This window comes from Ochotona princeps, chromosome 3 (assembly GCF_030435755.1).
Source record: "Ochotona princeps isolate mOchPri1 chromosome 3, mOchPri1.hap1, whole genome shotgun sequence".
In the NCBI taxonomy this organism is placed as follows: domain Eukaryota; kingdom Metazoa; phylum Chordata; class Mammalia; order Lagomorpha; family Ochotonidae; genus Ochotona; species Ochotona princeps.
In genome coordinates, this window is record NC_080834.1 from 52,637,745 (window position 1) to 52,664,430 (window position 26,686).

Genomic DNA, 26,686 nt, shown 5'->3' on the forward strand with positions numbered 1-26,686 from the left:
AAATGTGACTAGTATCTTTATTTTTTTCTGAAACATTTCACAGAAGTTAATTTTCTTCAATAAATTTAAGTGTTAATTGAGTTTTAAACAAATTACAAAACAGCTATTTTTTTTGTTTTTCTTTAATTCCAAAACAGCAAGTCAAAAGAAACACCTTTAATGTCTTCTTCTATTTTGCCATTCTTACATTTTCCAGGTCAATATTTTGACAAGCCTTTCGTGAATCTTAAAGTACGAAATAAATGCCATTTAATTTTCATTTGGTTTTCCCTCACAAATGCTTAAGAATTAAAATTTCTGTTTATTTGGGTAATACTTTTTTGTTGTCTCAATTCAAGTAAACGCAACACATATGTGATCATTTTTGAAATTTTTCTCTTTGTTTTGCACACTTGAAGTCTCCAAAATAATTTTCCACACTCTAATTCTTTACATGTTCACTTCCAAATATGTCATTGTTTTTTTTTCTGCACATGTTTCACACACATGCACACGCAAGTGCATAGGCAAGGGTGCTTGAGAAAATTCTTGGAAAATAAAATCAAGACAAATTTGTTAAAAACAATTTTGAAATCCGTGCACACATGAGGTCTTCCAAAGTTCCCTTGAAAATGTGTGATATATAAAAAAATACTGTTTGTGGACATAAAAAATATTTTGGCACCAAAATAAAGTTAATCTTAGTGTCATTTTGTCCACAAACTTCTCAAAGAACCCTCGCATATACTATATGTAATGTGCATTTTACAGAGATAAACATATCAACAAGCAGGAATAAATACACACATGCCTATACAAATAAGCAAGCACATTGTTTTTCCATGGCTTTTTTTTCTCCTAAGGTGCATTACGTTTTGCCACTGGTAACATAGTGTTTATATACATATTATAAAAAAATAATTATTTTAAAGTTTGAAATGGGAAACTAAGATCACACTATTTCCCTGAGCTTAAAAAACATTTAGAAATATATATCTGATCTTCCTTTATTTCATGATCTTACTTTATAGTAATGGTGTAAAGTTGTCTCATGTACATACTGAACAAAGAAAAACCAGAAATGCACATGCCACAAGGTAAGCTTAATACAGGTTTAGAATTCAGAATTTAAAAAGATATAGTAAGAATGGAAAAATAGAACTTGCAAAAAGCGGAAGAGAAAGTAGTGTTTCATAAATCTATGTAAGTGTCAAGCCTGGAACAAAGAGCACATGAAACTCATCTATAATGGGGATACTTTCTTCCCTCTATCAACTTGAATTAAAGCAAATTTTATACCTCCTGGTTGATTTTGGTGCCCAGCAGTATAACCAGAGGCAGTAATTTCATACATGAAATAATACATGTTGGTAAGATTTCTGTTGTTTTGATACAAATTAATTTTTGAATTTAAAATGAAACAAAATAATTTGTAAAGTTTGGGGTTAGGATGCAACATTTCAAAAAGGAGGTCATGTATATAAATGAACTGTTTATATACTTGAAGTTGAAAGCTTCACAATTTAACCTTATTATGTTCTGAATGTAAGAATTGCGAGAACTGTAGGATTTTTACTTGCAGCAATCATTATTTCTAAAAATTAAAGATTCTGCAGCTTTGCTTTCTACAGTGACATATGGCTTCTATGTGCTTTTCAACATGACGTGACAGAGAACCGTTCGATAGTATGCTCCATGTTTGGAATAGAAGCAGCACACTATTTTGGTTAAGGTTCTTCACATTTTCTTCATGTTTCGCTGCTCCTTAAAGATACCTCATTGCATTTGAATTGTTTGCCTATTTCCTTCAGCAGTTGGTTTGATCGGAATGACGTGTGCTGAGCTCTAAACCTTCACAGAGTAGACATTATAAGTCAGAGTGTCTTTGAGTCAGTTGTGTGTTGTTGAAGGGTTATGATGTTTAAACACAGATGTTCTGTTGGAAGACCTGATCCTTGGTGCAGGTGAATTGTCATAGCAAAGTCACCAGTACCATGACAATGAAAAGAGGGCAGCTTGTGACAATTGGTACCAGAATGGAGGGAAAGGGGAAGATTTAGGACATTCCCAAAGTGAGAATAATCATAATCCTGGAAGGATTGCCTTTAGTTTTTTGTGATTGCATTTAGTGCTGTTCCTAAAAGTTTAACTATTTTTTTTTTCTGAGATGTTCTTGGGCCATTCCTTTTGTAAATATTTAACTAACTAATTAATTAAATTTCCATGATGCAGTATTTTCACCCTATAATTTTTCACTCTCCCTCCTCTTCCTGCCTCTCCATCCCTGTCAGCTATTATTTTCCAAATGATTACAGCAGCATAGTCCCTTGGTTTATGTTCCAAAATTAACTTTCTGGTTTTAAATTGTAATTGTAAAACTTTCTGGTTTTAATTTCTGGTTTTAATCATGATGTGCTAGGTATGAGTAGAGGTAGAATATCTGTATCTATCTGTCTATGTGTTTTATAATGTGATTCCTTCTTTCTTCAGGAGTGGAGACATGCACAATAATGTAACTTTACTACCTAGTACTCTAATCTCCATTATATTGTTCATCTGTGAGAGTTATGAGCATATTGTGGTTACCTACATCTGTTTATGTTGTAGTTTCCTTAAGGGATATTTTATATTGGAGAGAACATAAGGTATTTTGGGACTGACTTATTTCCCTAAGCATGATGGCTTCCAGTAGGGATCGTTTTGTTGCAAATGGTAGGAGTCCCGTTCTGTTTTTTTATGACTGAGTAGTATTACATAGAGTATAGTTTCTTTATTCATTCATCCATTGATGAATATCTGGGTTGTTTCCATGTCTTCACTAGTGTGAATCGGGCTGCTGTGGGATGCATGTGACTCTTTTATATGCTGATTTTATCTCCTTTGGGTATATTCCCCAACGTGGGATAGCTTGGTCACATGGAAGATCAATTTTCAGTTGCCTTGGTACTCACATACTCACATACTGACATCCGTAGTGACTGCACCAGTGTGCACTCCTACCATCAGTGGAGTAGGATACCTTTTCCTCCACATCCTGGTCAAAAGTTGTTGTTAGTAGTTTCCTATATGTAGACCATTCGCATCTGAGTTAGGTGGAACCTGAACATAGTTCTTATTTGCGTTTCTCTGATGACTAGGGAGCCTGAACACTTTTTCATATGTCTATTAGCCAATCCAATGTCTTTTTTTTTTTTGAGAAGTGTCTTTTCAAGCCCTTCTTCTTGGGCCATTCTTACCCCTGGAAATTCCAAATATCAAATTATTGTCTGAATGAAAGTATTTAATTGTAAATTCAGTAATACAGTCATAATCATAAGTGTTCTCTTTCATCAATATGTATCTCTAAGTTTGACAAAATGTGTCAAACTATGTGAGTGGCTAGTTAATATCATGTATTTCGTTATAGTGATGTGATGCCAAGAAGAATTAAATTCTAATTAAATGAAAGACAGGTGCTTTGCTTTGTTACTGCAATTAGAGCTCAGCCCATTTGTGTGGGTGTTGGACGCTGATTGTATTTTCTATTGGTAATTTGATATTTGTGTCTGGCCTTTAACAACTTAGTTCAGAAGTAACATTGATTTGTTGTCATTGTTATCCTCATTTGCCAGGCGAGGCAGATGATATGATGCCTCTCAGTTCCCTGGCAATGTCAAAGCACACAAGCTTCTCTAGGAAAGGTTGGCCCAAAGACCTTTGCTTTGGCATTTAACAATATTTTCTGTCTTTTTTTATGTTGCTGTAAGAACAAGTTAAAATTTTACTACACAGTAAGATGTCTATATGTAAATACAAATGCAATCACAAAAGCAGAGCTTATTTTTCATAAACTGATGCTCATCTTTCTTGTCCTTCTGTAGTATTTCGATGTAGCCTAACTATTGACTCTCTTGGTGTGAGTGGAGACATGACTAACTAAACACAATGAATGATTCTTCTCCATCATATGTACCATACCCTAAGTTATTTCATCTATCATCTATGTCTTTATTCTTCTCCTAGAGTTTTGTTTTGTTTTCTCTTTTTTTTCTTCTTTTTATCCAAATCGCTTGGATAAATCCACAGAACATTCTGTTTGTTCTTTTTTTTTACCCCACATGAATGATTTTCTTATTCTTGTTCTAGCTTTTCTTTTTAAGTAAAAACTATTGCATTGGTTAGTGATAACATTTTTTTCTTTCCTGAAAGATTTTTAGTTTGCAGTAGAAGTTGCAGAGAGACTGGCAGAGACAGAGAAATAGAAATCTTTTGGTTTACTCCTCAAAAAGTAAAAAAGAAAATATCAAAGCCAGGACTAAGTCAGCAGCCAGGAACTTCCAGGTTGCCCCATGTAGTTACAGGAGCCAAAGGACTTTCATTATTCTCAAGTGCTTTTCCAAGCAGATTAACACTGAGTTGGACTGGAAGTGGGGCACCCAGGTCTTGAACCAGTCCCTGTACGGACAGTTAACTTCAGGCAGAGGCTTTACTCACTGCACCATTATGCCAATCTCAGATAACATCCTTCATTTTTTTATTTTTTTTAATAGTCATTTATTCATTAATTACATTGCATTACATGACACAATTTCATAGGTACTGGGATTCCCCCCCCTTCACCCCAAACCCTTCCCCCATCATGAATTCCTTCACCTTGATGCATAACCACAGCTCAAGTTCCGTTGAGATTCCCTAATTAAAGGTTCACCATACAGAGTCCAGCATCCCACTTGTCCAGTTCAAGTTCAACGGCCTCTTAGGGAGGCCCTCTCAGGTTTGTAGGCAGAGCCAGCAGAGCGTCACCTCGATCAATTAGAAGCTCCAAAATATCATCAGCAACAGTCCAGGTATGATGAGGCTGGTGCAGAGTCCACTGATTGACATAGTCCATCTTAGGGTTTCCCCTTGTCCAGTTTTCCGCTGCAAGCATAAAGCTGAGGTGGTTGATTCATCTACTCCATTTTCCATCTTTTTTTGATTAATGCTTTGATTCCTCCATTTTGTTCAGGGGAATCCCCCTAAAAAAAACTTTGAGGCATTCCCAGTCCAGGCTCCTACATGCACTACTAGTAAGCACAGTGCCCGCCACCGTCCATCACTCCGATCAGCTGATGGTTTTAACCCCTGGATTGGTTCTCTTCTGAGCCCCGACCTCTATTGGAACCAATGAGTATCGCATCTCTCCCCGGCTCTGCCCATCACACTGAAATGGCCTGTGCTAGTAGGGAATGCAACACCCGACCAGCACTCCTCCCACTGGTTTAGGTGAGGGACGAGAGTGTGATAACATCCTTTATTAAAGGAAACAGTGAAGAACACTTGGTTTAGGAATATGATACATGCTGCAACGTGTCAGAATAATGTGAAAAATGTCCATATTGCTTGAATCTCCAATGCCTGAAATTATTTGAATAAAAAACGAACAAGTGTAACCAATGCAAGTGTTGCCTTTGATACCTTCTTCCATGATGCATACAACATATTTTTCTTACATCCTGTTGCATTTTTCATTCCAATTTTATATCTCTGTTACATTGTTAAAAATAAATTCAGCTTAATACTTGCAGAATAAGACAATTTTAAGAAGTAATCAGCTTTATGCTTTTGAGAGATTGAAAATATAAACATGTTCCTTTTTCACTCAAAGATATAGTATCTCTAGCATGACGCCAATATAAGTAAGGAAAGTGTACTTCTTAAATTTCTGGGACAAAACTTTTGATCAACAAATTTAACAATCAATTTAATTATAGCTATCAGTGAAATATAACAGCATGCACATTTCATACTGAAAATGGGAAATCCTTTTGAATCGTAACCTTTCATATGTTTCTGTGTAATTGAGTTAAAATATCGCATTTGAAATCAAATAAATACTCTAAGGAAAGAAAGCCATGTATTTTTTTTCTTTTTTAAGATTTATTTACCTTTATTGAAAGTGAAAGACAGATTGACAGATATAAAGAGAGACAGAAAGAAAGATCTTCCATCACTGGTTCACTCACCAAGTAGACAGAATGGCAGGAGCTGAGTTGAGTTGAAGCCAGGAAACTTTTCCTGGTTTCCCAAGCAGGTGCAGGATCCAGAGGCTTTAGGCTGTCCTCAACTGCTTTCCCAGGCCACAAGCAGGAAGCTGGATAGAAAGTAGAGTGCCTGGGACATGAACCAGTGCCCACTTGGGATCCTGGCGCATGCAAGACGAGGACTTAGCCACTAGCCTTTTGTGCTAGACCCAGTCGAGTATTCTTATGCACGAAACAATTTGCATACTTTCACCTCAAATCAATACATATATTTATGACCTATGATTTGTAAAGTATTGGTCTTAGCAATGCAGAAGGAAAGCTGTGTCTGAACTGTAGGATACTTAAATTCATTAAAGGAAAAGATACCATAAACATGAAAAAATTAGCTACTAAAGTAAACTGGACAACATTTAAGGGATCTAGCACTGGAACTAATTTACATCGAAATGCAATCAGTTTCTGGATAAATGTGCAACAGCACTGCCATGGAAGTTCGGAAGAGTAATCTGTCAGTACAGTTTAATCTCCTCATGCAATCTTCATAAATAAAGATTTGAGAATTTTGCCTGTAAGTGGAAGGACTTATAGGATTAGGATATCTAGAATTGGATGATTGCAGCTGATTTAAGACAAGTTGACTCCGTAGATGAATGTATAGAAAGTAGAAATAGAAAGCAAAGCTTTTTTTTTTTTCAGCAGAACACTCTGAGCTATTGCAAAGAGGTAGATGTCTAAAGATGTCTAAAGAGGTAGATGTCAGATTAGCTGTGTTTAACGGAAAGAAAAAAGAAAAATGTTTTATTGAAATCATTTCAGCGTTTTTATACATAAAATTATCAAGTAGGCATGATTGAGGAGAAGGGCAAGACTCAGAGCCGTAAAATTCAATCAGGAAAATTGGCTATAAATTTTCTAGGCAAAAGAATCCTTTCTTAAAATTAAATCTGTGATTTTCAGTACGTTAGACAGTTTAAAAAGATATAATTTTAGAGCAATCTATTTTTTTACACTTGTGATTATTACTCACTTTAAAGTCAATTAATTGGTATACAGATTTAATTGGAGTGCTTCTCTGTCTTTCTCGGGCCAAGGGTTTTTTAAATGCTGTATTAAAATTATTAATATTTGTTTGAAGAATATTTTCAGATGTTTCCCTTCAGTATGAAGGTTTTTTTTTTCATTTAAAAATATTTTTAGTGAAATACTTTTGACTTTTGTTTTCTGATGTAAGCTCAAATACTAGTATAAAGGGAAACATTAGTTTTTTACTAAGAAAAATAAGGGAATTGAAGGTGTACTGAATATATGTTTATGATGTTCTCTTGGTAACTGACATGCCAGTCATTTGAAATAAACAGTTGTCATGGTCTCAAACAGTAATGTGGAAAACCCTCCAACATTTCCTTTCACTCTCTGGCACATACGGATGAACAAGAGAAGGAAGTAGTTACATCTATATGCACTTTATTCATCAATTTTCTTTAATTAGCAATTTGGTGTTTCTACATGAGCAACTTCCTTGGGAAGTTATTGCCTTTTGTAACTGTGGGGTAACAATTAGCTAAGAAGATCGTTCAAGACTAAATGGCGATGCTGAGATAACAGATCTAATTACAATTAGAAATTAAGATAACACTGTGGTGATTGACTAGGATAGCACCAACAATTTCAATAGGAAGAAATAAACTGAAAGAACATTTTAGATAGTATATATGTTGTTACTGCTTAGTGCCAGTATGATTTATGTGTGTGGGTGGGTGCATGAATGCCAATGTGTGTTCTCCTCCCTTAATTTCAGCTATGACAGCGATAGCTGGTGTCCACCATTACCAGTACAAACATACCTACATCAGGGTATGGAAGATGAACTGGAAGAAGACGATGATCGAGTCCCAACCCCTCCGGTCCGAGGTGTGGCCTCCTCTCCTGCTATTTCCTTTGGCCAGCAGTCCACGGCAACACTCACTCCATCCCCACGTGAGGAAATGCAGCCCATGCTGCAGGCCCACCTGGACGAGCTGACAAGAGCCTATCAATTTGACATAGCAAAGCAAGCATGGTAAGTGTCCTTATTAAGGGAAGTATGCTTTCAGTTATACGAAATGTTCCTACATGTAAATTCACCAGTGATTTTATAGAACTGTACATCCTGGACTTAAAGTACATTTGTGTGGCTCCTTTATCTGTTCCATAAAGATACTGACTGCAGGGATGTTAAATCATTTGACCAGGTTTATATAACTGGTTAGAGTGCTGCAAAGCAAGAATTCTGATCTGCTGAATTTCAAGACTAATACAGTTTAACTTCAATTAGCTTTTCCTTGAGCCTACTGCCAAAACCATAATAAAGGATTCTTTTTGGGTTCTTCAAAGTGCCTGCAATTACTCTGTGTGTGGTGGTGAATATGTAATTGATAAGCTTCTGCAAATCACTTAGGGTCAATGTCAGTTTTTATAAGATTCTATAGAGTTCAACTGTATACAGTAAAAATATCAACAGTGTTAGTAAAATAAATACTTGTCCTCAAACATAAATAAGAATAAGTTAAAAACGCCACATTACTGTTTTTCTAATAATTGTGGGAGCTTTCATAAACCATAGGTTCAAATCTACTTAACTATCCAGAGAAAATGTGGCAAAAAGCCAAATTAGATATATAATTTCTCCCTTATGTGATGATTTTCTTAATTATTCTTGCAAACAATAATATTTGAGAGTCCAGACACTTGAAAATGAAATTTCAGTCACCTCTTGATTTACAGCCTGTGTTTGAAATCAGACTATATTTTCTAAAGCTAGTATTTGTTATACGTTCTTGGAGAGGGAAAGAAAATACATATATGAGTTGATAATGAGAGATTTATATTTGAGTTGATATTGAGTTGATAATGCCATAATTCTTATTCTCAATGTTAAAGATTTGAAATTTATTTTAGAATAATAGTTTTAGTTTAAAAGCAATCTGTAATTTAAAAAAGAAACTACACAAAGATTTCCAAAACCAGGAACATCACTTAAAGCTTGTCATAAATAGGTCATTTTCTTAGGATTAGAAGTTTCTGAAAATTTTCCTTAACAGTTATCAAGTGCTTTCACATAGACATTGACAGCTATTGTTAAATAATATTATTTTGCATCCAGCTTATTCTTTTTAAAATATTACTGTAAAGTGCCATGACTTCCCCTTCAAGTTCATTAAAGAAGCCAAGCATTTTATTCATTTAAGGCACAAATTCTAGCTCTTCGGCTATTAAGTTTAGCTACATTTTGCAATGAGGTGAATAATAATAATATAACAATATTTTGACCACCCTCAGATAGACTTTGATTCTTTGTTCTTGGGGTTTAGACCTGCCAGCAGGCCCTGAGGTCACCAAGGGTGAGGCAGATGGTGGTGGCCTTCGGCCGCAAGAACCACCAGGGACAAGCTGGTGAGGAATGTCCGTTTTATTATGCACAGGTTATAGGTTTTAAAGGGTAAGGAAGGGGAGGGCAGGTGGGAGCCTTCTGGCAGACCCTACACCCACCAAAGGTGCTGTAATTGGCTGTATGACAGGCCTATCTCCCTAGATTTTCTGGTGATGTCAGAGGTCATGTTCAGGTATACTCCCCTTGACCTCATAGTCATGTTGAAAGTCACACTCCACGTGTAGGCCTGAAGGCTGTGCATCAGGCCATGGAGAAGGTTAGGCTTAAGCCACGCCCTTCAGGCAGTAGGGTGGGGCCTGGGGCAATTGCCCACACTTTGTTATAAATTTAACTAGAAATAGCCAATGGTGAGACTACTGCCTTGTAGAATAGCCTATTTTACATGCTATATAACCTCGGGCAATTTGATTAACATGCATGTGCCACAGTTATGTCCCCCATATGTAAAATGATGGTAACAGTGATACACTATCTTGTCTGTATAATTAGAGGACAGTCCCCAAGTTTATGTTCATTGGTGTTGCCAAGTATAAGTTTTAAGGTTCTCTAATTGTATCCAATTTTCAATAATTCACTGGAAAAAGGTTCTATGAACGTTATAAGGAATAGTTACAGTCAAAGGAAATAGTTAAAGGAACTAAGAGAAATCATGCATGAACAAAAGTCTAGGAAACATCCAAAGACAGTTTACAGTTTTCTACACTCAGTGGGAGTCCAGGGCACTTTGCTTTCTCGGTAATTGGCATGGTATATGCCAGAGAATTTTACATACTCTCAAAGATCCAGAGATTTTATCTGGGTTCAGTCACTTGTTAACTACCCAGAAAGTTGACTTCAATCTTCAGCCACTTCAGAAGTAACGCCATGTGACTCAAAGCTCCTGCATTAAAAACAAAATCTTGTTTGAGTTTCTTGAGTATACCCAGCCCTTCAGATAATCAAACACAGGCATGAAAATATGTCCAACAACACACTTACAATACATTCCAAAGGCTTAGAGATGGCTTCCCAGTAGTGCATGGCAAAGGCTTAGCATTTCTTGGGTCAAGATTAAGCTCTTTCCTACATATCATAGTTTATGTAAGAGTTTTTACGTGTATAATACTTAGTAAAATATTCATTTTAGCTGTTACTTTTCAGAAAGGCTTGGGTGTTCCCATGAGTTATAGAGTTTTGTCTTTCTACATGTGGAAAGGTTTAATTACTCTATGATGGATATTTGCTAAAAAAAAAAAAAAAAAGAAAGAAAGAAAGAAAAGAAAAAAGAAAAAGCAAGCTCTTCAATTTAATCCTTTACCTACTGGGAACATTCATAGATGCCCTAGGTTCCTGGCTGTTCCAACAGTCTTCCAGAATGTCAACTCTGACTGCATAAGTGGGAGTTTTGCGTCTCACAGGGCTCACACAAAATCTTGTTCCTCTAGTTTGCAAGTACCTTTCCATCAAGTTTGCATGTCAACAAATTTAAAAAAAACTTAAAAAAAATGATTTGTAAGTTCTACCTCCTAAAATTTTATTCAAATTGATATACAATGTGCATAGCACAGTGCATGTAAACAGAAGCTACTCATAAATAGCATAACCCTCTTCCTGTGTTTTAGCTTTCCTCCTAGTTGTGAATAACTCATGGAGCATAGTTGTCATGACATTAAGGGTGTTCGCAGTGCAGTAATACTGGGATGTTAACCTGTTCTCTCTTCCCAGTATCATTGATCCTACCATTAGAAGACAGTGAATCCTATATATGATTATCAACTGAGATCCTCTTGCTCATCAGTTGTCTCACTTTGTCTACAATTCCCTAGCAGAATTTGAGTCAGCACTAATGGCTAGATGTGTTCTTCAACACTCAAATTTTCTATAACTGTAGCTAGCAAACTTATGGTTTATTCTTTTTGATCAATGGGCTGTGATTAACGCAAGTCATAATAATATGAAGCCTCAAATTCTTGAAATATTTTGCTAAGGATTTGTGTCTGATGATATTGAGGTAGCTTGACAAACTAAATTTTGTCATTTTTTTTTAACATTGGAACATCTAGAATAGTGAGAAATTTGGAATTACTGACAACTTTAAAAATGCAGTTGGAAGGGAAATAGTGAAACAATTCTAGAACAATGAAATATTTTCCAAGATCACTGCAAATGACAAAGAAGCATAATTTCATTTTTCTTTAGAAGCCAGAAAATTCATGAAATGTTTATGTATAGATTCCTTGAATACTAAGGATCAACCAGTTTGTATTCAGGCAAAGAAAAAACATAACATGTTAAAGCTTATAAAATATTCACTCTTTATTGACAATAAGAATTAAATTGCACTTGCTGAGCATTCTATGTTTTAGAAGAATTTCTTATGTACTTTTGATATGAATGACATCTTGTTAGCCCCATTTTTGAAGCATGCTATTTCAGTTTCAACCTCACTCATTTCAATGCAGGCATGTTTTATTTATTAAGCTTAAACCCTGCCTCAGAAAAAATCTGAGAGTTTGATATCACATGCTGGGTAAACTACATAAAGTTGGTATTAGTTATTTAGACTTGTTCATTCATTGCCAAGATGGAATAAATGGCTATGACTTTGACAAATTTAAGAAGACTTGGGTAAGACCGATGTGCAAATCAGTAACTGGAACACTGAGTTGCTGTGTCCACCCTGAATAGAGTGCTGGTGGAAGCAACCAGTTGTCTCAACAGCAGCCGATTATGCAGCAAGAAAGCCTGGTGGACCAGGAAGGTGCTAAAGGTTGAGGGCTTGAGGCTTTAGGTCTCCAGGTGACATCTTTTGTTTAATGACGACTTGTAGATTTCACAGGTTATTCTGGCCGAGTAGAACTTTGGTTGATAACATGGAAGAAAAAAAATACTATTTTGGGAGGAAATTGTTATTTTTGAATAGTTATTTCTGATAAATCTCTCTCTTTCATATGTCCCTTTAGAGTGCTTATTTATGCCCAAATGCTGAGTCTATAGTTTTGTTCTCCTATATATCACCACTAGGAGGATTTATCCATTTTCATTGTGGGGCTGTTATTTGTTGAGGCAGGTGTCCGTAGCCCATTGTCTGCAGAAGTGTAAGCATGGCAAATTCTAGAATTAGTCAATGGAGAGAACGAAGACAGTATTAGTTACCAAAGCATGTCATTTGATTCTGATTGGTCCTGCTGAAGGTTAATGGCTTTTTTTTTTCTTGAATCCTAGGCACATTCAAAGCAATAATCAACCTCCGCAGCCCCCTGTTCCACCATTAGGTTATGTGTCTGGAGCCTTGATGTCTGACTTGGAAACAGATGTTCCAGATGATGATGCTGATGATGAAGAGGAAGCTTTAGAAATCCCCAGGCCCCTGAGAGCACTAGACCAGACACCGGGATCCAGTATGGACAATCTAGACAGCTCTGTGACAGGTAATGCAGGAGATTTAATAGGAATAACTGACCTATTTGCAACATTAAAATGCATCGGATATCCAATACTTTCTTATGTAAAGTTTTTTTGCACTCTATTTCTGAAACATTTTAAATATGTTAATATTAAGCACAAAATTCAAAAAGGATTTGGAAATACTTTTGCTTTGCTCCAAAAAATGATAAGAAAATTCATGAATTTTAAAAAGCTTTAGAGACATGAAAGAAAACTCAATTATATCTAGGGCTTTCATGAAAAGTTGACTCTACGAGGGAACTAAGTATGTTACATTAAAAAACCTTGACTTTTAGAAACGATATATTTTGTATATCAAGAGCAACATATAAAGTCAATGCAATCTTAAAGTGCTTCTTGATGTTTTCCTCTGTAAAGTCATTCACTGATGAGAACAAGTCAATCTTTAGAGTAAGCTTCTGTGAGGTTATATAAGCTCATATTTTTAGAATTGGGAGAACGTGAGATAAAACAGATTCTTTTGCTGAATACAATAACTGATTTTCTCCTTAAAAATGCAGTTATTTTTACTGTTGGTAAATCTGTTTCTTCTTGCCTTCTTCACCATGCACTCAACTTCAGTTGGTACTTTCATGAGGCATGATGGATGCGTGTCCTATGTTTAGAGATTCAAATTCATAAAATTTTATTAGGAAGTTTAAACCCCAAATGTCTGCAACAACAATGGATGGTTAAAATTGGATCTTTCTGTTCAACCAAGTATCTATTATTTGACATAGAACAAAGTTGCCTCTTATGTGACAAAAAGACAGAGCTACCAAAACCGGAAGTCAGACCTTGTTATTTCACTGTATCTTCTCTGAAGACCACCATATGTATATATGCTTTGATGTGTCTTACACTGCATGTAAGAGTTATGTAAACTGATTATCTGCTTTATGATGAGAATGAAGAAGCATGAGCACCTAACATTTCCCGCTGCATTCCTTCCTGAATTACCCAAGGTGTGGTGCAGAGAGTCACTTTTCAGTTTCACCTTTCCCTGGAGACTGGTGTACTTGCCATACTAATTAAGACTTTAAGACTGGAGATAGCGCTGTTATGATTTGAAACGCAGATCTATCTGAAGATGACAGAGCAAAAGTTAAATCGTTAAAAGCAGAAAGCTGACTTATTAGTGCACTACTCTGTTAAGTGCCTTTTGCCTCAGTTTCTAGCATAATTTCCTTCAGGGTAAAATTATGCATCCCTTTGCATATTTCACTAATGGTACTGAACTCTTTTTCCATTAGAAATGTGGTAAAGAACTGCACTAACACTAAAAAGAAAAAAATATCAGCTATAGCCTATGTAATGCCTCCAATAACTATTATGTTATCAATGGCAACAGATTTGTGCATAAATTAGGAGATTGCCTATTTTGCATGCTTGCATGCTCACACGTTAGTAACATGTTAGGCTGTCTAATCTACATTTCTCCCATAGCTATTGTAATGTTCATCCCAAATGAAGCTCTTTTATTGCTAAGAAAGCAAAGTCTATTTCTTATTTGAATATACTGCTTAATTACTACCATATAAAACGCTCAGTGTTTAGATATATATTATACAGTGACTTTTATCCAATGAATAATACATCTCCTTAGAGAACTGTAAACTGTGTAAAAGTAATCAAATAAAAATATCTTTTTTTTTTCTTTCCATGCATCAATAACTTAGTGAGAAGATTTGATCAAAGACTTAATTTGCTTTCTAGGGTAGGTGCATATGGGGAGGTGTACGTAGCAAATACCAGGCTACATAGGGGTATTGTGTGTGTCAGGTATGTGTGCTTGTGCATATGTGTGTGAGTGAAGGTAGATTTTTAGCATTTGGTGATGTTTAAGTATGGAGATTATTGTGTATGTAGACAGTATATGTATGTGTGTGTGTTTGTATAGAGGGAGTGTGAGTGTAAGATATGACCCTGTGTATACTATAGAAGTTTTGAATAGGGGTTGTGTGTCATTATAGGTAAGGTTGTATGTATATGTGGGGAGTAGGTGTATGTAGGTGTCTGCGTAACGAAGCGTAGTTGGGTTGTGTGAGTGTATGTAGGAAATGGGTGACTTTGTAGAGAGTGAGCGAAGTGCATGTAACAGAGAGAAGAGTAGTAAATGCTGTGCCTGTCTGTGTATGCTTCTGTGCATGTATTGGCTCATGCACCTGCATGAGGGGAGAGCCCTAAAGGTGGATGTTTTCATGGACTGAATGACACAGAATGAACATGATAATGACTGTTGTTTTGATGTGTGTATCTCTGCTTTGAACATGCAAGGGCTGATCCACATTACTGAATGCAGTTGACATTTAGGCAGACACTATTCCAGTTGGCTTTTGTTTTAATGTGATCTTTTCCCATGGAGAGGATTCTGATCTGACCACAAGGTTACTTTGATTTTTAAATTTGTTTGCAGTATAAGTAAATTGTCATTATTTCCATTCGGAATTTCCTGGTATGTATTTACATTTTTGTTAAACTCATGGACACTTTACTACATGGAAATGACAGATATAGTCCATTTCCTTAAGCTCCAAAGCCAACCAGAATGGCAGATGATAAATGACATGGGGAAGACCTTATAAGCCTGTCTCTAGAGAATACAGGACTCTGCTTGTCTGTGCTGTACTGCACAGCTGCCAGATTAGAGGACAACAATCAACACTTTATAGAGCACATTCTAATAAATATATAAACACATTCATTACACATGCTTCTGTGACACTTAAACAATTTGTGAGGGACTTACTAAATTGTGAAACAATGGCCCATGAATGAAAAAGACAAGATAGGAAAGTACCAGTAGTTCAGTATCTTATAAACTCAATGAGCAAAAATATGTACTTACAAATCTACTACATTATGCATTTAATCCCATTGCAAAGATTTATTGAATGCCCACTGCATTCAATTACATGGCAAGAAATTTAGTAATAATAGTAATAATAATTATAATGGCAAAATAGAAATAGCTAGAAGACAAATAGTCCGTTCTTACTGTGTATCTCCCTTCGAGGCAGTGTAGCCTAGTTTGCTAAGAATAGATATATATTTTTAATCTTTAAATGTTTCTTGGAAAACAAAAACAAAGAATGATAGAGATGGCAAAATCTAAAATATTCACTTCTGGCACTTTATACAAAAGCTTTCTTACCCTTCTTCCAACATATTAAATTGATTTAATTCTCAAAATGCTACTCCTGTGACCACTCTCATATTGTAGATAAAGGAATTTTGTCACAAAGAAGTTTAAAAGTCTACTTGATACTTATCAGAAAAAAGCAGAAACACTATAAAATTAATTAATTAATCATATTCTGTTTTGATCGATTTATTTTATTTGTGTTTGAAAACTAAAGTTACAGAGAGAAGGAGATACAGAGAGAGATTTTCCCTCCACTGGTTTCCCCCCCAAATGACTGCAAGGAAGAGCTGAGGAAATCTGCAGCCAGGAGGCAGGAGCTTCTTCCAGGTCTACCCAGCCCCCTAGGGTGCTGCAGCCCAAGACACGGGCCATCCTCTGCTGCCTTCCCAGGCCGTAAGCAGGAATCAGAAGTGGAGCACCTGATATGTGAATTAGCGCCCACAGGGACGCTGGCACCACAGACAGAAGCTTAGCCTACTCCCCCCCCCTCATTTTCTAAAGATTTATTTTATTTTTATTTGAAAAGCAGAGCTAAAGAGAGAAGGAGAGACAATTAATTGTATTCTGACAATGAATTATCATGATTTCTGCCCAGAAGTGCCCACCTGTCTTAACAATCTCTGGAACTAGTGCTTTAGATGATAAAGTAATCTGGTCTGTTATTCAAAATATGAATCTGTATGTATCAATACAAATGAGAAATATATATTTATGTGAACACAGTGTATAATTCATTTCTGAAAACAATAGTCATTATCCACTTTGAACTTAATGAAGATATAAGTATTAATTTTTTAGCTGTGACTTTTATCAATTACTTCATATTTAGTTCCACGTTCAGTTATGGTGATCTAGGTTAACAAAATTCTACTCTGTTATCACTTTTAGAATTAACTCTCATTTTTTCAAGCAACTTTATTTTAAGCTACCCTAACAATGGACACCTATTTGATTCTAATAGACTACCAAAATGTTTTTGTCACAGCATATCACATTCAGTTTGGGGCCAGAAATCCAACCTAGAAAATTATTTCAGTCTTTCCATCGTGCTTGTCATATTTCTTTCTAGATGCCAAGCACACAGTCTTAGGGTAACAGGGAGGAGAAAATAGTCAATAATTCTTGCTGTACCTTCCATGGTGGGAGTCAAGGGTAAGTGTTTGCTGAATTTAATGACACCACCAGGAAAAAGAAGACAGAAGGCAAGAGGAGAGAGGGCAGGAGATGCATGCATGAGCCACTTGGTCAGAATCCTCACTGCCTCAGTGATCACAGAGCTGAGGCTGAGAATAATTGCTGCCAAGTGAAACGAATCCAAGTTCCCTTGAGCACCAGACCCCACATGAACACCACAGCGGAAAGGAAATCATGGCTGCAATATTTTCTACTTTATGTGTTCAGAGGTCTTACTGGACTCCCACACCACAACAGTAAAATTTGGCAGTCATACCACTGCCTTGACACACAGCCCTTAGACTGAGCCTTCCACACCAAAAAGACAAAAAAAAAAAAAAAAAAAGACATGAAACTTTGCTTCTGTGCAAGCATCTCATTAATACGGGAAATTTCAAGGATAATGCTAAGATGATTTAATCATTTCTGGACCTATCTCAATTGTGTCTTTAAGAAGAAGTTAAAAGTAAGCAGTTCAAATTGGTCTACATAAAAAGGGGAATATCATATTTGTGTTTCATCTGAGTGAAGTAAGTTGAGAGGCATCAAGTATCAGAAAGACTCCTTTTATGCTTTGCTATGTCTGTTTGCCTTTTTCTCTGAGAACTATGGGTAGAAGGGCTGCAGAGTCAATACTTTTGACTGAAAGAGTTCTAATCTTACAGATTAGTAAAGTTTTTCTACACCTACACAGAGGTCAATATTTAGATTGATTTGTCCAAAGGCATTTTTACTTGCAGATTCTACTTAACAGGTGGTTGGATAAATAGCACTGAATAAGAAGATTTTCTAGATTAAATATTGGCTGAAAAAAAAATGGGGGACAGCTAGTTTTTGTAGCTCATAAAAATGGTAATGCAGCAATTAGCAGGGTCGTATTGTAAAGCACAGGCTTAATGGATCTACGGATAAGCATTTATCAGCAAGGAAGGATTTAGCATAAATGACATGTAAATGAATTGATGACTGATCATACATTAATTTTAGTGCTGAAGATGTAATAGAGACACAGCAAGATGCCACTTCATCATACTATTTTACTGCTCAGTAACATTTCCACAACAACTTAATGTCTTGTGTGCAATTCTTTAACAGCTTGAATAAATTTAGATTGTTTTTGTCCTTATGACAATTTTAAACCTGAGAATTTTGGAAATACTAAGCATCAAAACATAAATAAACTTGACTATATGACATAAATTCATTTTTCATTTAATGTTTAAATACGTATTGATTATGCTCAGAGCTATAACTTGTCTGATGATGTGCCTTACGTATAATTTCTAAAACCTCTAGCTGAGCTGCTTTTGCCTGCAATTCCTTTTTAACTTTTGTGTTGTGTTTATATTTATGAAAGGCAGCCAATGAGCACAACTGACTTGTGGCTTAACTTTTTCTTTTCCTTTTTAAAAATTATTGTCTATTACTTATTGGCCTACCAAAATCTTCGAATTATTCTTCATGATTAAAAAAAAAAAGGAATGTGTTAGGCACTGAATAGTGACTCAGTAAATTTGAAATAAGTTACACCAGCTTAAAGGAAAGCATTTTAGTGTATGGTTATATGTTGTTTCTCTGTTTATGAAATGTGTCCTTATTCTTTTCATATATTCCCCAATAATGTACCTGTACTTTATCCCATAGCCAAATGAAAGGGAGTGACTTAGAAGATACAAGACGTAGGAGCAGAAAGAGAAAGTGGAATAGATAGAACAGGCGTATCTCCCTGTCTGTGTTCCTTGCCTTCTGTCTGGATGATAAAGACAGTTCCCCTGTAAGGAGACACTTTCTTCTCCTTACTTGGGGGTCCCAGATTTCCTGCTGCTTGGTGTGGCCAAGAATCCCTGATACATATCTCTTCGACACTGACATCACCTGTCTTATATCTTTGCTCTCTTCCCAGAAGAGGAAAACAAAGCATCAGGGAGGACTTGGAGAGTGGAAGGAGTATCTGTGGTCCTGGCAACAATGGTTAAGTGTTGTCTGAAAGATCAAAGACACACAGGCAGGAACCTAGTCTGTTTACAATATGGCAACTGTGTGTGGAAATCCTCAGATGAAGGATACCATATCATAGGAGATAAACAGCATATTTTCGGGAAAGTTAGACTAATTATTTCTTAGGAGAACCTACAAGATGTCATTTCTTTAGGGAAAAAAAATCACAAATACCCCAAATATTCTGTTGCCACCCACTATACATTCGTTGTTATGGATAAGACATAACTAAATGCAATGATGTGAATTATTAAAGCATAATTGAGGTCTACATCATCTGTATTTATTATATAAGCTACATTTCAATATATAATACAATTCATGCTACTGTATTGTGATTGTTTTTACCCTCGTTTTGGATGCTTACATCATTGATTTTCTCTTTGTCCAAATAACCAATAATTAACTGACATTGTAGTCTTTCTTTAATAATTTTCTGGGGATTTTTATGAGAACAGCCTTCCTGTAACTAAAATAAGGTCCTTGCTAGGAAGTTATACATCAAAATGAATCACAAATAAAATTTACAGTGAATAAGGAAAATATTTCAGACACCTAATTCAATATGAACATTATTGCTTAGACATCTACTATGCAATGTCTTTGTATAAGAAATATAAAAATGAATGATAGTTCAGCTCCTAAACCACTAAATTGCACTGTCTAGAAGAGTCACTATATAAATGCAACAGAGTTTTTTACAAAGAGAGATAAATAAATAAGTTACTGTACCCTGTTTAGAAAATAAAGAAAAAAAGATTGACTATCCCAAGATGAAGTTGAAGGTGAGGGAAAATTGCGGTGCTAAAGATGATGTTTTTCATTTACATGTTAGTGACTGGAAATTGCTAAGGGAGTTGGTAGCCATACAAGTGTCTCCAAAGAGTGTGAGGTGATGTTGTAAAGGTGGTGCAGCAAGGAGATTAGACTAACTGTTCACGCAACCGCTAAATTAGATGCTCGAGCACTCTACCTACCTAACTGGGAGTTTGGACAGTGGCTTGGCAAACTAGGGAAGGTTTTAAACAGAGGAACAAATGTGATTATTAAGTAATTCTGACTGATAATTTAGAAAACAAAACAAAGATAGAGAAAGAAATCATATAGGAATTTGAGAATAAAATTGGAGATTAGGCATAAAGAGATGCTTGTTGGAAGAGTAGTCATTTACAAAGAAAAAAGCATATGGAGGAGAGTGAAACTGAACATGCAATGTTTCAAAACTGTCCTCAGGGCCAGGGTTTCATGCTCCTTTATGACCCCTCACTTAATTGCTCTGATTTTCTCTTATATACTGCGGCACTGTATTGTGAGGGTTACTGCATCATTTCTTCTTTCATTTTGGGCTGTTGGGCCTTGATGTGCGATTATTAACCTAGAAATAGTTCTCTCAGAGGAGGTTTAGTTGGCTGGCATTATCTCGCCTTGTTGTAGTGGTCTGTGCCAAGGGAATTTATTTGGAAAGTAAAATAAATGTATCTCTGTACTTTTGGCAAATAGAATCAAGACTCTATCTTTCTCTGTTACACTTAACATCCATTTAGCTTCTAAGATTGTTTTAACCCCTTCAGTTTCTGTCTTCTGTATCTTGACAGTATAAGGTCCATGATGTTGTGTCTTGACACCTTGTCTAAAATTACAAATACTGCCTCATGGCGACACTTCTAACTATACTATAGTCTATTAAAAATGGGGAAAAATGAGGGAGAACCCTGGAACGTTTGACTTACATGTCTTTATTATAACTATGTATTTGCTTTATTCAGAAATCTTAAATTAGCTTTTTGTAAACATTTTTTGCACTTCTCACAAAATTAGGATAAGCAATACACAGTAGATCATTTTGTCATGAATTAATGGCATTCCAAGTTAAATAAATGCTGCAATATTAATTTTATGAAGTTGCTAAGTTTCTAGTATGTTCTCCTCTAAGCAAAAATATGATCTTGCCAATAACTTGCTACAAAATTAAGAATAAAAATCTTTTTCTCAATACCTTTTCAAATAATAATCTTTTATACATAAAGCTGTCAATGCCTTCTCCCAGTGTGATGCTGCCTTTTGCAGAAAAATTCATATGGATGCTTCTAATGTCCTCATAAAAGTTATTTTAAAGTTATGTATTAATTTTAAAAAGAAAAATTACAGTTCTTAAAAAGAAGAAAAGGCATAATGATCATTAACTTTTGTCAAATATTTCTTCTAGGTGTATTTGATTTTGTTTATTTTGCCTACATATTTTGCTTGCAAATGTTCACTGTTACTTAATAAGTAATTCATTTCATAATATTTAAATAACTCTAGCCCTATTAAAAGAGATTCATGCATATACAGTGTATGCATATATAGGTTTTCATGGAGATTATTACAGAAACCAGTGTAAAAGCAGGATGTATTCATGCTGTTCAAATGTTCAAATGAGTCCTAGATAGGTTTAAACACATATAATGTATTTCAATAGGTGTTCTTGTATTATATGTAATTAAAATATATGATCATAATTCTCTTGGATTATCTTTGGATATGGGCTTTATTCTTCACTAGATGTGTTTAAAATAAGGATGATCATTTCAATCAATTAAAGAGTTGATGAGGATACTTTGACGAAGAAGCGGGGAGATGAGACAGCCTGCTTGCTCCTAAGTATAGTGCGTACAAGCAGTTGAGATATCCAATACATAAAAACTCACTAGACAACTACATTTGTTTTTAGGTTCAATGGTAAATGGATGGGGCTCTGCATCCGATGAGGATCGTAACTTTTCTAGTCATAGATCTAGTGTAGGTAGCTCCTCAGATGGCTCCATCTTTGCCAGCGGCAGTTTTGCACAAGCACTGGTGGCAGCAGCAGATAAAGCTGGTTTTAGGCTGGATGGAACCAGTCTTACAAGAACAGGTTGGTAGCTTCCCAAGTCAACACTCTGCATGACAGAATCTCCTCTATTGGGCACGCACCTTTGTTTTTCTCTTGTTCTTTCTCCTTGGTGCATCTGAACACTGGGTTTTCTTCAATATGCATGGCCGCTGTCTGGAGTCTCTGTTAGTGGATTTCTTCTCTGGTGCTAATTTTGCAGAGCCAAGAATGGGTTCCTATTCACCACTCACCCTCCCCTTTTCCTTTTATCTTCAGAATCAGCTAATTAATTAGAATATGCTTCCTTTTGTATTACAACAAAGCAGCAACTAAGATTACCATTCAGTTTTCAATAACTCACACTTTGCAAAATCCTCACACAATCAATAATGTGCACAGTGATTAAAATTATTCAGCTTTTACCTTTGTTGCCTTCTTTTGCCCCATCTCTTTCTGCAAGTGCATTTTCTTGGAAGGCTTTCTCAGCATGCAATGAATGGGTCTAAGGCTGTCTTCACTCCAATGGTTCCACTGGCTGATGGTCTTATTCATCGTTTGACTTAGATTCTAATATAATAGTTTATTATTTATTTGAAAGGATGCTAATTAAAGATACACCTACTGCATTTGCAATTTGTATAACATCTTAGACGTTTATTATTCTTTAAAATAATTTAATTTTGACATCTGAGAGTAATAAGCCATAATATTAAAGACTATACCATTTTTCACGCGCTGCTCAGTAATTTGTATTTATTTATTTTGCTAAAACAAAGTTTTGGCATGGTACTTGCTCTTATAGTTGTGAGAGTACTTTAACTGTCCACACAGGAAGTTTCTGAGATGAACTAAGCTACCTTATAAAACAAGCTAATGAAATATTAAGTGCATTTTTGAAATCTTAACAGTGTTTAAGTGGTAAATAAAGAAAAATGATTTTGACCCTTCACTAAACTCTCAGGTTGTAAAAATGAGTCTTAGAAATTTCATTTGGATCATAGCATCAATATTTCTTTTTAATGTTACATTAGGTGTCTTCAGATGGAAAAAAGATTTTCCAAGCATTGCAAAGGTTTATTTTTCATATAGCATCCAACTAAAATATGTTGTAATATAATGTTATTTGAATTTTCTTGCTTTAAGAGGCATAAGTCTGTAACTTTATATTGCTTTTTGTGGCTTAGCTGTAAACAGAGCAGTAAGAAAGTGAAAATAAATAATAAATTTAAAAACATAAGTGCATTTCTTACATGTATATTGATGGCTGATAAAGCATTAAACATCATCACATAGCACTGACATAGGAAAATGTAACTGCATATGATAATTTATATGAAAGGAAAGGAAATAAAATGAAACAAGCACACACATAAACCAAGCCTCGCTTACCATAATAAATACTAAACTCATAATTTTGTTAAACTTTATTAGCTAACTTCTTCCCAGAATAAAGTTTCCCTGGATAACTACCTAAAGCTAAAAGTCATATTATGTTTTATATTCAGATTTTGGAGAAATTTTAGATGCAATATTCATCAGAATAAACCTACTGCATTTTGAATATTCAGGTTATTTCATCCTGCTATAATGTAATTGAGTATCTTTTTAAAAAAATGGTAAAATTCATCATGTAAGTCACTTTAATGTATTGTCTGAGCAGACTTTCCTTGTAAAATTTCAGTTGTGATTACTAGCGGCTATTTATCCAATGCTCAGAGAAAATTCGCAACATTTCAAGGTAAAACTTGATTAAACAATTAACACAGCAATACACTTCAGAAATAGCTTCTTTAGTTTTAATAAGCAATGTATAAGTCCACAGAAACATCACTAGGATTGTCAATGTTAAGCAAAGCTCTAATTAAGTGTAAAGGTTGTTATTGGAAGTTTTGTTTTGCATTGATTGTTTTGACATTTTTTTGATAAATGGGTGTTATCTAGCTTATTGAAAACTAAACAAAATAGCATACAGTTGAGGCTCTATATTTACACAGATAGACAATTATTTGAAGCAACCATTTGATATCTTCAGTTGTTACCTCTAGGGAGGCTTACAGTTTAGTCGTAGTAAGAGCAGAAGCTTCAGACACAATCAGTGTATTATAATGACATTCTCTGTAACCCCTTCCCTTTATTTCCATTTTAGGAAAGGCCTTTACCTCCTCTCAAAGACCTCGACCCACCAGCCCATTTTCTACAGACAGTAATACGAGTGCAGCTGTGAGTCAAAGTCAGAGGCCTAGGCCCACTAAAAAACACAAGGGAGGAAGAATGGACCAACAACCAGCATTGCCTCATCGAAGGGAGGGAATGACAGATGGTATGCTTGCTTCCTTTCCTTGTGTCTCCTCACTGATGCAATGTGCAGTTTCTGGCCATGCATTTATACTGAAATAGTTGTAGTAGATTAGGCATTGCATCGTTATATAACAAGGCAGAATTCTGACAGTATGATCTTGTATAAATAAAGCATCCTCACATTGGTGTTTAGGATTACAACATAGGAATCTTGAATGTACACATTCAGTCCCTACAAAAGTCTACAGTTTGCCAAATCTCTACAGAGCATCCAGTCTTAGGTTAAACACTACTAGTTTCAGGAAATGCAATGTTGTTGAAAAATGTCCCCAGTCTGTAGTGACTCTATCAATTCTATGCAGCATAATTAATCTCTTATACTTTCAACTGAATTGTTTTATCTTTTATTACTCTATTTTTAAAGATTTATCTATTTTATTTGAAAGGCAAATTTAGAGAGAGAAAGAAAGACAGAGAAAGATTTTCCATCAACTGACTTAATCTCATTGGCCACAATGGCTGGTGCTGAGTCGATCTGAACCCAGTAACCAGGAGCTTCTTCTGGGTCTCCCACACAGGTTCAGGATATCATGACATTGGCCCTTCCTTTGCTGCTTTTCCAAGACATAGGCAGACAGCTGGATCCAAAGGGAAGACTAGAATTGGTACCCATATGGGATACTGGCACTACAAGGAGGGACATTAGTGTGTTCAGCCACTATACTGACCCCAAAATATTCTTTTTTTAAAGATTTATTTAATTTTTATTACAAAGTCAGATATGCAGAGAGGAGGAGAGACAGAGAGGAAGATCTTCCATCTGATGATTCACTCCCCAAGTGACCGCAATGGCCGGTGCTGCGCTGATCTGAAGCCAGGAGTCAAGAAACTCTTCCAGGTCTCCCACGTGGGTGCAGGGTCCCAAGGCTTTGGGCCATCCTCAACTGCTTTCCCAGGCCACAGGCAGGGAGCTGGATGGGAAGTGGAACTTCCGGGGTAAGAACTGGTGCCCATATGGGATCCCAGAGCATTCAAGGCGAGGACTTTAGCTGCCAGGCCATGGCACTGGGCCCCTGATAAGCAGTTTCTAAGAGAGGGGTAGAGGCAAAGAGAATATTCCATTTCTGGTTGACTCCCCAGATGGTTTTAATGGTTGAGGCTGAGCTAGGACGAAGCCAAGAGCCAGGAGCCAGTGGCAGGAGATACATCTGCTTGGGTATAGCTTTTACCTCCTGTCAAAGACTTGGGTACAAAGACCAAGCACTTGGCCATTCTCGGCTGTTCTCCCAGGCACATTAGCATATAGCTGAATGGGAGAGAGCAACCAGGTCTCAAACATGTGATACCAGGTGTTGCTGGTGGCAGCTTAACATGACAATCGCAGTTCTTATATTATCTAAAATGTAAAAGCAACTATTTATGCTGATAGTTTAAGGATTTATTACCTAATCTATTTAAAATAGCATAATTTCAGACCCCGGAGTGAATTTATTCTTCTCTTCACATTTTCCGCCACAGTTACAGTTTTACCTTCAGGTAGTTCTACTAAATAGTAACCTAGCTGCACATTTGAACTGACTGGTAATTCTGATTTAATTGTTCTGGACTATAACACAGTTAAGGGTAATTTTGAAGCTCCAAGGGTGAATTTAATGCTCATTGAGCCTGCAGATTACATGCCCTAATTCTTAAAACTCTTCAGACTTGTTACAGATTAGACTGAGGCTCAGTAAGTTACTTGCTTTTGAAGGTTTTAGAGAGACTGTTTCTGGCATCCAAATTTTTTTGCGTGTCATCTAAAAATGCTAAAATAAAACAGAACTGACAAAGGCAAAAAGTACTAGTGGTAAAAGCCTTCAGATATGCTTAGATTTATCTGACTACTTTCGTTGAAAGTATTTGCATGGGATATGAAATTAAGGTAAAAATGATAATTTGATTCTTTATAAGTGGCTATCCTATGGTGACCATACTTTACACTTGAAGGAATCTGCAGTATTGACCTTACTCTGTATATATAAAGTGTTACAGTCATTGAAATTCTAGCTATAGCTCTAAAAGTTATAATACCTGTTTCCACTTGGAATATGGTTGAAGAAGAAAGGCATCTATGTATATAAGTTGTCTACATTTTCAGAACTATTTTAACACTATATCTAGAGTATGTGGGATCTATAAAATATAAATCAACAAATTTTGTTCCTAGAATACTTAAAAATACGTTGCTATGCCTGATTGAAGCCACTTACCGCCTACCATTAAAGGATAAATATTATATTGCATATCTTTAAAAAGCAAAGAATTTCCTAAATTATCAAATTTGCTTGAGTTATTAGCAATATTGAGTTACTAGCAATATTAGCAGTAACTATTGTTAT

The 26,686-nt window shown here is 35.7% G+C and overlaps 1 protein-coding gene across 7 annotated transcripts in view; it reads left to right on the forward strand.

Annotated features, from left to right (window-relative positions):
- The window catches only part of ROBO2 (roundabout guidance receptor 2), a 596,967-nt gene that overhangs the window by 561,332 nt on the left and 8,949 nt on the right, over positions 1 to 26,686 (forward strand). For 6 of the 7 annotated variants that reach the window (XM_058661761.1, XM_004588617.3, XM_058661767.1 and 3 more), the window contains 3 exons: positions 7,783 to 8,043; positions 12,619 to 12,824; positions 24,157 to 24,330. In XM_058661761.1, the coding sequence (XP_058517744.1) occupies positions 7,783 to 8,043; positions 12,619 to 12,824; positions 24,157 to 24,330 (641 nt within the window). The remainder of the gene's footprint in view (positions 1 to 7,782; positions 8,044 to 12,618; positions 12,825 to 24,156; positions 24,331 to 26,686) is intronic. The other variant, XM_058661766.1, reaches the window with a different exon arrangement.